The sequence below is a fragment of the Eurosta solidaginis genome, chromosome 3 (assembly GCF_040869045.1).
Source record: "Eurosta solidaginis isolate ZX-2024a chromosome 3, ASM4086904v1, whole genome shotgun sequence".
In the NCBI taxonomy this organism is placed as follows: Eukaryota; Metazoa; Arthropoda; class Insecta; order Diptera; family Tephritidae; genus Eurosta; species Eurosta solidaginis.
The window spans coordinates 61986164-61998978 of record NC_090321.1 but is presented as its reverse complement, the minus strand read 5'-3'; the positions used below and the strand labels follow the sequence as shown (position 1 = coordinate 61998978).

The following is a 12815-nucleotide window of genomic DNA, read 5'->3' as shown; positions in this document are numbered from 1 at the left end:
TAAGTATCTCAATCCCTGCCCCATCTAGAAAACGATTCAATTTAAATATTACAACATAATAGAGCCCATAGCCTCGTTTAAAGTTTCAGGTCTCAGGGTTATCGAGAAGTTCCTGAAAGCTCTAAAAAATAATTTTCAAGTTCCGACGATTTTTTGAACTTTGACGATCACTTGACCACCTAGCGACAATTTTTCCTCACATGTTGCACTGTCATGGGGCTCTGAAGTATGTTGGTAGTTGCAAGAGTTACTCAAATAGCGGTCGCAAGATTGCACGCATTGTAAAGAGATTTCCTAAATATCTCGATTCCTGTCCTATCTAGAAACCTCTTTTATACTAAATATTATAACACAATAAAGCCCAAATCTTTGTTCAATGCTTCAGGTAGTTGAGTTATCGGAAATTTCCTTAAAACCCGAAAGAAAAATTTCCAATCTTGAATGAACCTAGCACCCTAGCAAAGGCATCTGGTTCTGATGTGTGTTTGAAGTTTCAATTCTCTAGCTCCCCGTACAATTACTTAAAAATGGATTTGCAAGATTCTCCAATTTTGTTCGAATTTCCCGGAAAAACATCAAAGGAAACTAATATAAAGGAAGTAAAAATCTAAGAATATTTTTAAACAAGCCCTGTCTGCGTAGATACGGTGTTATGATTTCACGTGATTTCCTACAAAAAGTGTAGATACTGCTGTCATTTTGTACATTTTGTATAAGGATTTGTGAAAAATGTGAGTAGATACTGCAAAAGTATGAATTTAATATAGCTTAATGTCTACTCGAGATTTAAAAAAAAATTTTTTGCGAATAAATTTACATTTTCAAGACAAATTCGCCTGTGTAAATAAGTAATTGTAAAAAAAAAAATTTAGGTACCCATATTTTTGATTTTGACGGCAGATTGGCTCCTTAAATATATGATAGAAAATCTTAAGATAGGCATTACACAATTTATTTCAAAAGATTCTATTGATACCAAAGCAAAATTTGCCGATTTTACCCAATATCTATTTTGAATATATTTATATATAAATTTTTTTGTGAATTTAATCAAAAGTTTTATTGTGCCGGCTTTTATTCAAATGAACTTACTCAATAAATTTTAGACGATTTTTAGCCCATTTTTTTGCCAATCTGCCCAATAGCCAAAAAATTCTAGCAGCACTGACCATGAGGCACTGTTATATATGCATAGTACAGTGCACGGACTTTTAAAAAGAGAATGTTGGTAGACGAGAAATAAAAATAGTGGTAGAAGTTGGTAGATTTTTTTCCAAGAAAACACATTTCACGGAAATAATACTTTTAAAAAAACATGTAAACAAAACAAAAAAATTACTTATTTTGTTTAAAGCTGGCTTCAGGTCAAATTGAGTAAAACACAATATGTTTAAGTTTTACTACCAATATATATCGGCTACTCTTCCGGTAACCGTCTTCAGGGCGTAACTATTGACAAAATCAAAACAAAATAAAATAAAACATTAACAATTGCACATATTAAAAATTATAAAATTGAACAAAATATATGTACATACATTGCATTTTACATTGTTACCGGAAGAGTAGCCGAAATATATTGCTAGTAAAACTTAAACATATTGTGTTTTACTCAATTTGACCTGAAGCCAGCTTTAAACAAAATAAGTAATTAATTAAGAGGTCGCCAAAAATCACAATTATATCAAAACAAAAAAATTCATATAAATTTGTATATACATACATAGCTTATGCCGATATGATACTAGCTTTTTTCCTGTATTTCGAGCTTGAAGTACTGACGGAAATTTACCAAAACGTCTAATTGCAACAACAATTTTCCAATGTACCACAAATACTGCCACAAAATAACCGACTTTGGCATGTTATCGTTTACTTAAAATTTTTTTTATTTTCGTTCAAAATTATTTACAAAAAACTGATGAAAATAGCGCAGGAAAATATTTGCGTGCTCATTTACTCCATTTATTTCATAAACAAATTTATTTCTTGTTTGAATTTGTGCACAAATTTTTCAAAATTGGTTAGTTTGGCTCTTAATGTTAATTGGGTGTGCTCGGCATTTAAATACGTTTACCTAATGATCGCAGTATTTAGTTTCAATGCGAATTTATTGAAATGTTGGTATATTTTCGGGCTTTGGTGGTAGAAGTGGTAGAAAATGAAAATGGGCTAAAAAGTTGGTAGATCTATCAATAAAGTGGTAAAGTCCGTGCACTGGCATAGCATTTGCATGATTTTCGCGCTCTGCTGTACTAAGAGAACCCAGCTAAATTTAACAGTTTATTAGAGAACCTAAATGTTTAAAAGAGCAGATGTTTGTACTCTTTTCAATTAATGGTTTGCCAACGAGTCTCTTAAGTACTGCACATAACATACACACCGTTATAAAACATATCTGACAACGCTTGTTATATATCCCATATGGTCTAGTGGCTAGGATATCTGGCTTTCACCCAGAAGGCCCGGGTTCGATTCCCGGTATGGGAAGATTTTTCTTTATGTACATTTTTTTCTAAGTATTTTATTCTAGAATTCGTTTGGAATTTTGTTTGCGCTTGGTAGTTTTTTAAGGTAAAATCGTGTTAATTAATTAAGACGAACATTAGGGTGTTTAGTTCTTTATACGTTTTTTTTTTCATCTGCAATAGTCGCAAATCTGATTATAGAAAACAAAAAAAAATAGCTGTTTAAAACCAAACAAATATTTACCTGCAGGCTATTCGAACTTTAATCATCAGATTATACAAAGAACAACGTCGTGGTATTCATCATATGATCGCAAAAAAAGCATGGAAAAATTTTTGCAGACAACAGGAATCGGTGCCAGAATAGGAATGGATAATGGGATAGGAATAAAAATAATAATAGGAATAGGATTTTGAACAGCATAAGATAGTAGTAAAGGTAGTGGTTGTAGTAATAGTAGGATTAGAAATATGAATATAGAAAGAGGAATAGGAATAAAAATAAGAATATCAAATGGAACAGAAATACGAAAAGGAATAGAGTTGGCAATAGTAATAGAACAGGAGAAGCAATCAAAGTGGGAATGGGAGTAGCTCACGAGTTATAGAAATATGTGGAAACGGTTTTGTGACATCGCGTAGACAGAACAGAGATCTTAAGAAAAAGAGTTTGAGAAGCTTGAGATGGCTACTAAAGATTTAACAGCAAACTTAACAAAAAAATTAAAAAAAAAAATTTGGAAGAGTTAGGAAGAGTTAAGGTTTATGAGAGAAGGGGCAACATTTTTTTGTTTCACTGAACTTTCATAAATTTGTTTTAAATACGACATCCTGATTCAGAAACAGCAACGAAGCATTTGTAAAATAACATCACTTAAAATAAATTCCTTCTAAAACGAACGAAACAAGTTCAAACTTAAAAACATTCGTTGACAAAAGTCTGTTAAGTACGTTTTATCTTAACTCGTGACCGATGGGATAGTTTTAAGAACAGTATTTCCAAGAAGCGGTCGCCGTGGTGTAATGGTAGCGTGCTCCGCCTACCACACCAGATGCCCTGGGTTCAAACCCCGGGCAAAGCAACATCAAAAGTTTTAGAAATAAGGTTTTTCAATTAGAAGAAAATTTTTTTAAGCGTGGTCACCCCTCGGCAGAGTTTGGCAAGCGCTCCGGGTGTATTTCTGCCATGAAAAGCTCTCAGTGAAAACTCATCTGCCTTGCAGATGCCGTTCGGAGTCGGCATAAAATCATGTAGGTCCCGTCCGGCCAATTTGTAGGGAAAATCAAGAGGAGCACGACGCTAATTGGTAGGGAAGCTCGGCCTTAGATTTCTTCGGAGATTATCGCGCCTTATATTTTTATTTTATTTCCAAGAACATCTTTCATATTTTATGACCAGTTTGGTATTGATGTGTGAAGCTTCTGTGCTCATTTCAAGCACTATCTGTGCTTGATTTAAGATTTTTCGTTCTGACGCTTCGAGAACGATTTGTGGTCAATTTAAAAGTTGTCGGTATCAATTCAATAACAGATTGTGCTTGATCATTGGTGGGAGTGGGAAGGTAATTTTATAATATATTTCTCTAATTAAAGATTTATTTTTATTTGATGATGTAATTTGCATATATACTTAAAACATTTCATAACAAGCTCGAGAATTACCTGTGCATATGTGAATGGAAAATTTAATTGAACGAAAAATAAGAGCTAAAATAAAATACAAGATAAAAAATTGTTTTAAAAAATTTTAAAGTTTGACGGTGATCAAACTCGCGCCACACGATCCCAACCGCAACATCGTAGTGCACACGAACCGTACCGTTTCTTATTTCTTTAACTTAATTGAAGAGCATTGCCCTTAATTTAAGATCATTGTTCTTATTATTAGAATATTTGTTCATATTTTAAGACCAGCCGTTCTCCTTTTAGGAAAATGGTGTCAGTTCATGCACAAGGTTTTAAGAACAGGTCGTTCGTTCCATCTGCCAAAGTACATGCATCAACTTTTTTTTCAGAATATAGTCAGACTACTATGTGTCTGTATTTAATACAGAGTTGTTTAAAGACGGTTGTTGTTGGATATTTTATACTTTACTAGTTAAGCGCCTTTAAACTGATGGTCGCGTTCACCAAGTTTCCATAACTACGACACAACATTACAGAGTACTTAAGCTAAAGTATTAGACAAAAATTGTGATGCGGTAAAAATAACCAAGAGATGACAACTAAATGAGGGTTGTATTTTTTGATGTTTTTACTTCGTTAATAAAAGTTTCGTTTGATGTTTTTTCCTGCCAAGTTCAATACAAAACTGGAGAGCCGAGGATAAAAGAGTTTTCAACATATTGTAAAGAATTTTTGGGGATTCCGACTAGTAAATAACAACTTCTGCTCTTCGCTGCCGGCTGCATATATGTATGTGAAATAATCTATCTGCTTCAAGCTGCTTGTTATGTGTATGGAATATTCTTCGTTGCCTAGTACATAAGTGTGGCTGCTTGCTTTAATGTGTACATGTACATAAGTGTGGCTGCTTGTTGTTTTTGTTGTTGTGATTATTTGCTAACAGCATAGTGATTCTAATATTCGCCACAATATTTAGAGATATTTAGAAAGTTGAGTCACAACATGTGGAATCTTGCTACCTCAGGGAAAATTTTTTCGCTAGGTGGTCTTAGGATCGTAAATAATAAGAAAAATCTGCTAAACTTGGTAATTTTACTTCCTAGTTTTAAGGAACTTGCCTACAACCAGAGAACTGAAACTTTGAACGAACCCTTTGCGCTTTTTTAGGTTGTTATATTTGGGATAAAAGAGTTTTCTAGATGCGTAAGAGATCGAAATATTTAGAAGTTATACAAAGTCCATTAAGAATAGTGAAATCTTGTGATTGAGTTTTAATTAACTAACTACTCATTGAGCTAGAAATATGAAACCTTACACATAATTCAGGTCAACCTGACATTGCAACAAAAAGGGAAAATAAACAGAAACAAATTTTTAAGTACTTTCTTTATACAAATGGACCATAAGAAACGAAATAATGTCTCTTTAAACAAAGGGGGCATAGTAAACTTTGATATTCGAATCTTAACATAACAACTGCAAATATTTGTATGAGATACAAATATATAAAGGTTAAGTGCAATAAATAGACTTTCGATATAATCTAAATCTAGTTAACGCAATGTGCGCTCCACCTTCATATTTTTGTTCCTCATAAAAATGTTTATCGTGATTATGTTAGCTCAACAAGCATAATAGACATTTTTCGTTTCTTCTGGTCTATTTATATGAAGGAAGTACTTAAAAATGTGTTATCTTCGTTTTATTATTTTGTTAGCTATGCAATTCAATTAAGACCTTGATACTTTCTGTATATAAAGCCATATTAATTTGTCAATCATAAACTAATTTTATTTCTTAATTGAGCTCGTGTTGCATGTTTACAGAAATCAAAATTGTTTTACGATCATGTGGTTGTTTATGGTTTTTTAACCATAGAACATTTATGTCTAAATGGTGATAATAAAAAAATTTGACATTCAAATGCATACACTGATTGAAATAAATAAAATAAATGTAATGCGCGATAGTTTCGACACAGATTTTAAGCCGAGCTTCTCATCCAATTTTCGTTGTGCTCCTTTTGATTTTTCTTACAAATTGGCGGGACGGGACCGACTTGTTTTATACCGACTCTGAACGGCAGATGAGTTTGCACTAAGAGGTTTTCCTGGCAGAAGTACACTCAGAGTGCTTGCCAAACGCTGCTGAGGGATGACCTCTTTAGAAAAATTTTCTACTAATTGCAAAAAAAAAAAAAAAAACGATTTTCTAAAATTTTGATGTTGCTTTGCCCAGGGCGTGAACCCAGGCTCTTCGGTGTGGTAGGTGGAGCACGCTACCATCACACCACGGCGGACTGATTTATATAGATTTTTATGAAATGTTAAAATCTCAATAAAATGTTCGATTGTTGGAGCACTCACCCCCCTCTCGAACAATAGAAATAGTTTATTTGCTCAGTGCAGAGTTTGGAGATTTTATTTCCACTCTCTTCTCATTCTAATTCTATATCTCACTCTCAAGCCCATTCCCGCTTTCACTTCCACTTGCACTCTAATTCCGACTACCTCTGTCATTCTCACTGCAACTCTCATTCCCACTTCCACGGCCTCTATCTCTTCATTACCTCATATATGGAATCTATATACCAAATATTGCATACCCCCTTCAAAAAATTCCGGAGCTATAGCGAACTTAAATATTTGTTTCACTCGCACTCTCATTCCCCTACCACTCGCGCTTCCACTCCCAAGCCCTGTACCTCTTCCACCTGAATAGTCTCATATAAAGAATTCATATACCAAATATTGGGTGTTTTATTACAGCTTCAAAAGCTTTTCTGCTCGCTTAGAAAAAAAAAATTAAATCGAAAAGCAAAAACAAATCAAGCACTTACACAAACAACAACATCAGCTCTGTAATCCAACGAAGAATCACTTCGGGTACCGAAGAAGATGTAGTGATTTGCTGTTACGCAGACACTAACACAGTTTAGCAAATCAAAACGCAGTGGCTACGCTGGCTAGGCTATGTTATGCGAATGAAATATGGTGCTCCGGCTATGCGATAAAAAGCAACCCGCCTAAGGAAGAGGGCAGCCTCCACTACGCTGGAACGAGCGGGTGGAAAACGATTAAAATTCGCTTGGTGTGACTTGTTGGACGGTCATACCCGTTTAAATTGTTAAGCGCCAATTAAGTAAGTAAGTAATTTAGGAAGAGAGCTCATCGCTTTGCATGGGTCGCAACAAAATCCGATTGTCAATGGAAACAAAATGCCTAGGATCTGCACAGAACCCTCACATGGAATGCTCACCTAGATGCCACCTTGACCAAAGCAACAAGAGCTTTCTTCGCCGCATTCAACTCAATGACAAACTATGGAGCAGGTGCTTAAGAGGTCCTCAGTGATAAGCACAAACAGACGGCGGACCACTATGGCAGGAATTGCTCGGCGAATCCAGTTCTTAAAGAAAAATACCCAAAACTTGCAGGAGAGGAACGTAACCTCCCTAAGGAAATGTGCGTCACTCTAGCTCAATTCGATCTGGGTACTGCAACAGGTTTAACTCTTACTTATACAGAATCAACCCCGACATACAAAACGTATGTCCTGATTACAATGTGTCCCCACATGACACCGACCATCTCTTCAATTGTAATGTGGAACCAACGCCTCTAACACCCTTCTGTCTCTGGTCCAATTTTTGTTTGGTCGCGCCTATTGTATGGGGCGAAGCACTGCTACAACAACAACAAAACATGGCGGATTTCTTCCAAAATGGTACTAGTCCGTTTCTAGTACGCGGCCGACGACTACACAAAGAAGAGCAATAACAAAAATAAGTATATCGACTAGTTTGTATTGGCATAACAGATGCGATGAGAACGTTCCTTGCTGATGCACTTAGTTACTTGGTGGGAATACCTCCCTTTCCTATTCTAATAGAGCAGACGCAGCACTTGCTGCACTAAGATTTCAAAATATTTCTGAGCTAAAGATCGGAATCATGAAAAGGCATATAAAAGTAATATGGAAATTCATAGAAAAACCTATATTGCAGCTACGTGATGCAATGGGCCCCACGAAATTTTGAGGTGTCCATTGTGGACAGAACACTTTTTGAAAATCCATTAACTGACCCTGACTCAGAGGTCTGGTTCACAGATGAATCAAAACTGTATGACGAAAAACGGGAGCTGGTATTTATGGGCCGAACTTCAAAAAATCGATACTAATGGGACCCTAACTCAATCAAAGAAACCTTCTACCATCTTCAACGTCTAACCAGCCACGATGTTTTTTGGTTGTTGATTTTAAAGCTCGAAATACCGTCCAGTTATCGAAGAACATGGCATGATGAAGGACAAGGGTTCACAAAAACTTAACATTAAATGTGACATTTAAATACGATCCGAGCTGTGGCTCTTACAACCTCTTACAAATATTTTCATTATACCACTTAAAAAAAAAATTATTAACTTGATTTTTTTTTTTTGTATTTTTCTCTCTCTTTTCATTTCATTCCTGCATGCTCTGCAATAACGAATAACAACTATTAATTAAAACAACAACCACTGCACAAATATTTCCAAATTCACACCACAAAAACAGATTATCTCCACCTGCGCTGTTCTAATACTTTCAGCTGCGTGTGGCATGCCCATTGGGTATTCGGCTGTCATACTACCCCAATTAACGGATGTGAATGCGACCACAGCGGAGATTGCAATAAATATTGAAATGGGTTCATGGATTGGTAAGTCGACAGGAGCTTATTGTCTATGCACATTACAACAATATTATTTGGGCAGAGGTCAAATATGTTCACTTATTTTAGGTTAAGTTTATATATTTCGAGCTTGAACTAATTTGGTGTATTTTTTATAGCAAGCGTTCATAGTTTGGCCACGCCAATTGGTTCCTTTTTCTCCGGATCATTAGCTGATTATCTTGGTCGACGTACAACTTTGATGCTTTCAACTATACCGTTATGTTTCGGTTGGTGTACGCTTGCTTTAACAAAATCCTTTTCGGTGATTATAATTGGACGTTTATTGTGTGGATTCTCTACGGGCTTACTCGGTGGACCTGCGCAGGTGAGTGAAAGATTGAAAAATCCTCCTCAAAGTAATATCTGAGTGAGGGCTCAGTGTTGGAAAAAGACGGATTGTGCGATTTAGTTCATCTTAGAAGTTTTCGGTTAGAATATACGCGCGGTAGGCATGCCTGTCATAAGAGGCGACTAAAATACCAAATAGATTAAAGGGGTTGTGTAGCGCAACACTTTCAACGGATTGCCAGCGCAATATATACCTTCTCCAACCCAATTTTCAACCTAACATATCCGTGGGGAATCCTGTCATTAACAGCCGAGGCTCTGGCGACCTCGAACTCCTCATGGATCTACGGGGTGGGAAGGCGGAATGGCCTAGAAGGTTGCATGTGGTCATAACAAATCTTTCCCGAGAAAGTCGGGCTTAGTACCGGAACGTACCGGATCTGCATCCCGCGAAGGAACATCAACATCGATAACATTCCCCAAGGTCTTCGGGGAGTGTCCTTATCGCTACAACAACAACAACAGTCGCAATAGACAACCCCACCTACGCGTAGCGAGTCCTGTTACAAACCCCAATTTTATCACAGAAGGAGAGGAATGGATTCCGTAAAAGGCTCGTCGTGGTCATATGACCCCAGCATGTTAAGGGTATTAAAATATTCCCGCCGTGGGCATGACTGTTGTAAGAGGCAATTAAAATCTACAGATCCGAGGACTCGAGGGGTGAAAAAAATTGTTTCCGAAGCAGTGGGGGTAATGGTAGAAGGTGCTATCACAGGATCGTATCGGATTCGTTTTCGATAAAGGACTGACCACATCCGCAACGCTGTCCTTACCTTCAGGTGCAGCAAAAACAACGTGGTTATATCAAACCGTTTCCCACGATGGTCACACTGCGCTGAGAAGAATATGAAGGTATCTAAAGTGTTTATCTACCGCGGAGTCAGTATCTACAGTGATATGAAGTACTCCTTCCCAACCTCCGACGTGATTCCTCCTTGATCACTGCAACGATGGAAGCACTAAAACTGTATAATATAATTTGTCAGTCCCATGCGGCGCAGTATGCCTTTGCCAAGCTACACTCAACAGGCGATGAAGTGCTTGCTTAGATATTGCATATGTGTCCTGGCTGGAGCACGTTATATGCAGTGGAAATTTTTAACGTTTTCTATAATCTTCTTCTAGCGATAACGGGACACCCCGAATATTTTGGTGCATTTTATCGATGCTGGTGGTCTTTGCTGAATATTACTCCCATTAAGGTACTAGACCGACCTTCTCGGGAACACCTTTATATGTCTACATTGAACCCTCTAGGTCGTATAACTGTTTCTTTACATGAGGAGCATGGCGTCGCCAGAACCTCGCTTACTAAATAAGCAGGTTTCATCAAGGGTATCTGCGGTAGGCATTTAGGTTTGGACGATCCCTCGCATTCTGTGTTCTCCTTAACCCAACAGCTGCGACAGAAGTCATTCGCTGTGATACTCATTCGTACGCCATGTACTTATATCACCACTGTGATGCATCGAGGAGCTATTCCTTTAGCGACTACCTCTAGTCTATTGCTACCTCTGATGATGTGTTGCTCGCCTAACTTAAGAGCATGTGACGCCAGATGGCAGTGCGCAATTAGTATATCTATCGTAAACCTTAAATCTTCTCTCTTTCGAGATTTGCTCATCATCTTAGATATTTTGCAGAGCCGCGCTTCCGTTGACGTCATTCCTGCTTGATGGATCATCTGCAACTCCTGCCTCCTTTTGATTTTTTAAAAATGGATTGGTACGTCTGTCACAGATTTATCTTCTGGGTCTTTGCCGTTAAATTTCTTGTCATTCACAAAGACGGCTGTGGATTTAGGGTCTAGAGTATACAGATCATTCCATTTTTGTCGTTCGAGAGGGTTGGAGTGGTAGAATTTATTTAATGAAAGTTGTCGTACAGTTCACAGAACGCTGGTAAGTCTAAATCTGATGTCGGTCCAGGGCAGGGCTGCACTTAGTCTAATTGCATTACAGCTCATCTGGACTTTGTCTAGCGGTCTGCAGGAAGGCGATCGCACCTTTTTTCTACACTCCTGTCATCCTACTTTGACTATTTCTTTCGAGTGCCGACCACAAAACCTTAATACTTTAAAACATAATAGTCTTCGGACATGTTTCCCTCATCTGCATTCGTCTGCCACGTGTCTGTTCCTATTAAATTTACTGTCTAAAATAACGCCGAGGTGAATAAGACCATTTCCGTCTTGGAAGGATTCACTTTGAGGTCACACGCACAGGATTGATGAAGTCTACAGTAGCCCGCATATACTCTGAAAATGTCTCCGGTTATTGTTAGACGTATCCCTTCGGCGTAAGCGATAGCTAGGCAACCAGTCCCTTTTATATTCAATAGTACGGTATTCAGCGTTGGGCTCCACTGCAAAGGGAGCACCCTTGCTTTGGGAATGCCATTAGACACGAACCGTATTAAGAATGAGTTACACAGGCTTGCCAAGATAGTTATTTTCTTTAGAAATTGCTCGACGAATCGCACAAGTGGTCGACTCAACCCCATAAGTAGTAAGCGCTTGATTAGGGCTTGCAGATAGACGTTATTGAAAGCTCTTTCTATGTATACAGAAAAAAATGTGAAGTCCTATATAGCCATCCCTTTCCTGATCATAGCGGTCATAGCGTGGAGAGTTGTATCGACGGATTTGCTTCTTTATGTGGACTTTTTAAAAGGATATCGCCTTGTCTGTGAGATGCGCTCTTCATCATCATTTACTGTCGCGTCACCGCCTAAGCGATCTTTGTTTGGCGCTTACTGGCTCCAATTGGCAGCACCATTGAAGACCAAGTCTTCATGCACCTCCGAATTCATATGCAGCCCCAAACTCAATGGAAGTCTACTCTCAACGAAATCAACGTTTTGGCCACTTCGGAAAGATTCGGGGTTTTAGCCTCAAAATCTCGCAGCTCGTTCAAAAAATTTCAGGAGTAGCTCCTTGCGGAAGGATTGTCCCTCGTTCACTTACTCCAGCGAGATGTCGAACCTAGCGCCGGTCTTTGGAATTGGTACTGCTGCGTCTGCTGGAAAGAAATAGAGATACATAAAACAGTCATACTTTTGTCTGTATATCTCGTGCAAAGCGTAGTATCACCTAGGTTTAACTCCTAATAATCGTCGCGAACACAATTGCTTTAAATCATTTGTGGCTCCTTAGCGGTCACGCACAAAGGCGCCTTACGCTTTCTATTAATAATCTATTAATACTCATGACTCTCATGGCACACGGCCCCTCTAGTTTTTTCAGCTGTTTTGAAGAGCTACAATTCACGATGTGCAAACAGTAGCAATCCCGACCGCCAGTCGCTACCACGCCTCCAGACCCTCACACCATATGCCAGCCCAGAAGCTATAGGACTGCGACTTCGAACTCATACCTTCGTCGACGTCACTTTACTAGAAGCTCTAGGCGTAGCCCCGAAGACTTTCTAAGGGATGTTTTTGTCGCGCTATGCTGCCGAGCTACACCAGAGAAACACCTTGAAACGTTAGGGAGTGACTATTCGGCCATGGATGCCGCCCTCAAAATCATAAGCAGTCTAAGTGGATGTCATTGCGTAACTCATGGGTGAAAATCGTATAATCCTCGGCGCATCTACATAATTAAGAATTTTGGTTCCATATATGTGTACCAAGAGAAATACTAGTATTTGGGC

At 38.0% G+C, this 12815-nt stretch overlaps 1 protein-coding gene and 1 non-coding gene across 2 annotated transcripts in view; both read left to right on the top strand.

The window, feature by feature from the left end:
- pippin overlaps positions 1–12815 on the top strand; it is a 69376-nt gene that overhangs the window by 45193 nt on the left and 11368 nt on the right. Inside the window, exons 3-4 of the mRNA XM_067777500.1 lie at positions 8652–8796; positions 8928–9136. Of these exons, the coding sequence (XP_067633601.1) occupies positions 8652–8796; positions 8928–9136 (354 nt within the window). The remainder of the gene's footprint in view (positions 1–8651; positions 8797–8927; positions 9137–12815) is intronic.
- On the top strand, positions 2419–2490 carry TRNAE-UUC (transfer RNA glutamic acid (anticodon UUC)). The gene has a single exon. It is a non-coding gene; the product is annotated as a tRNA-Glu (tRNA).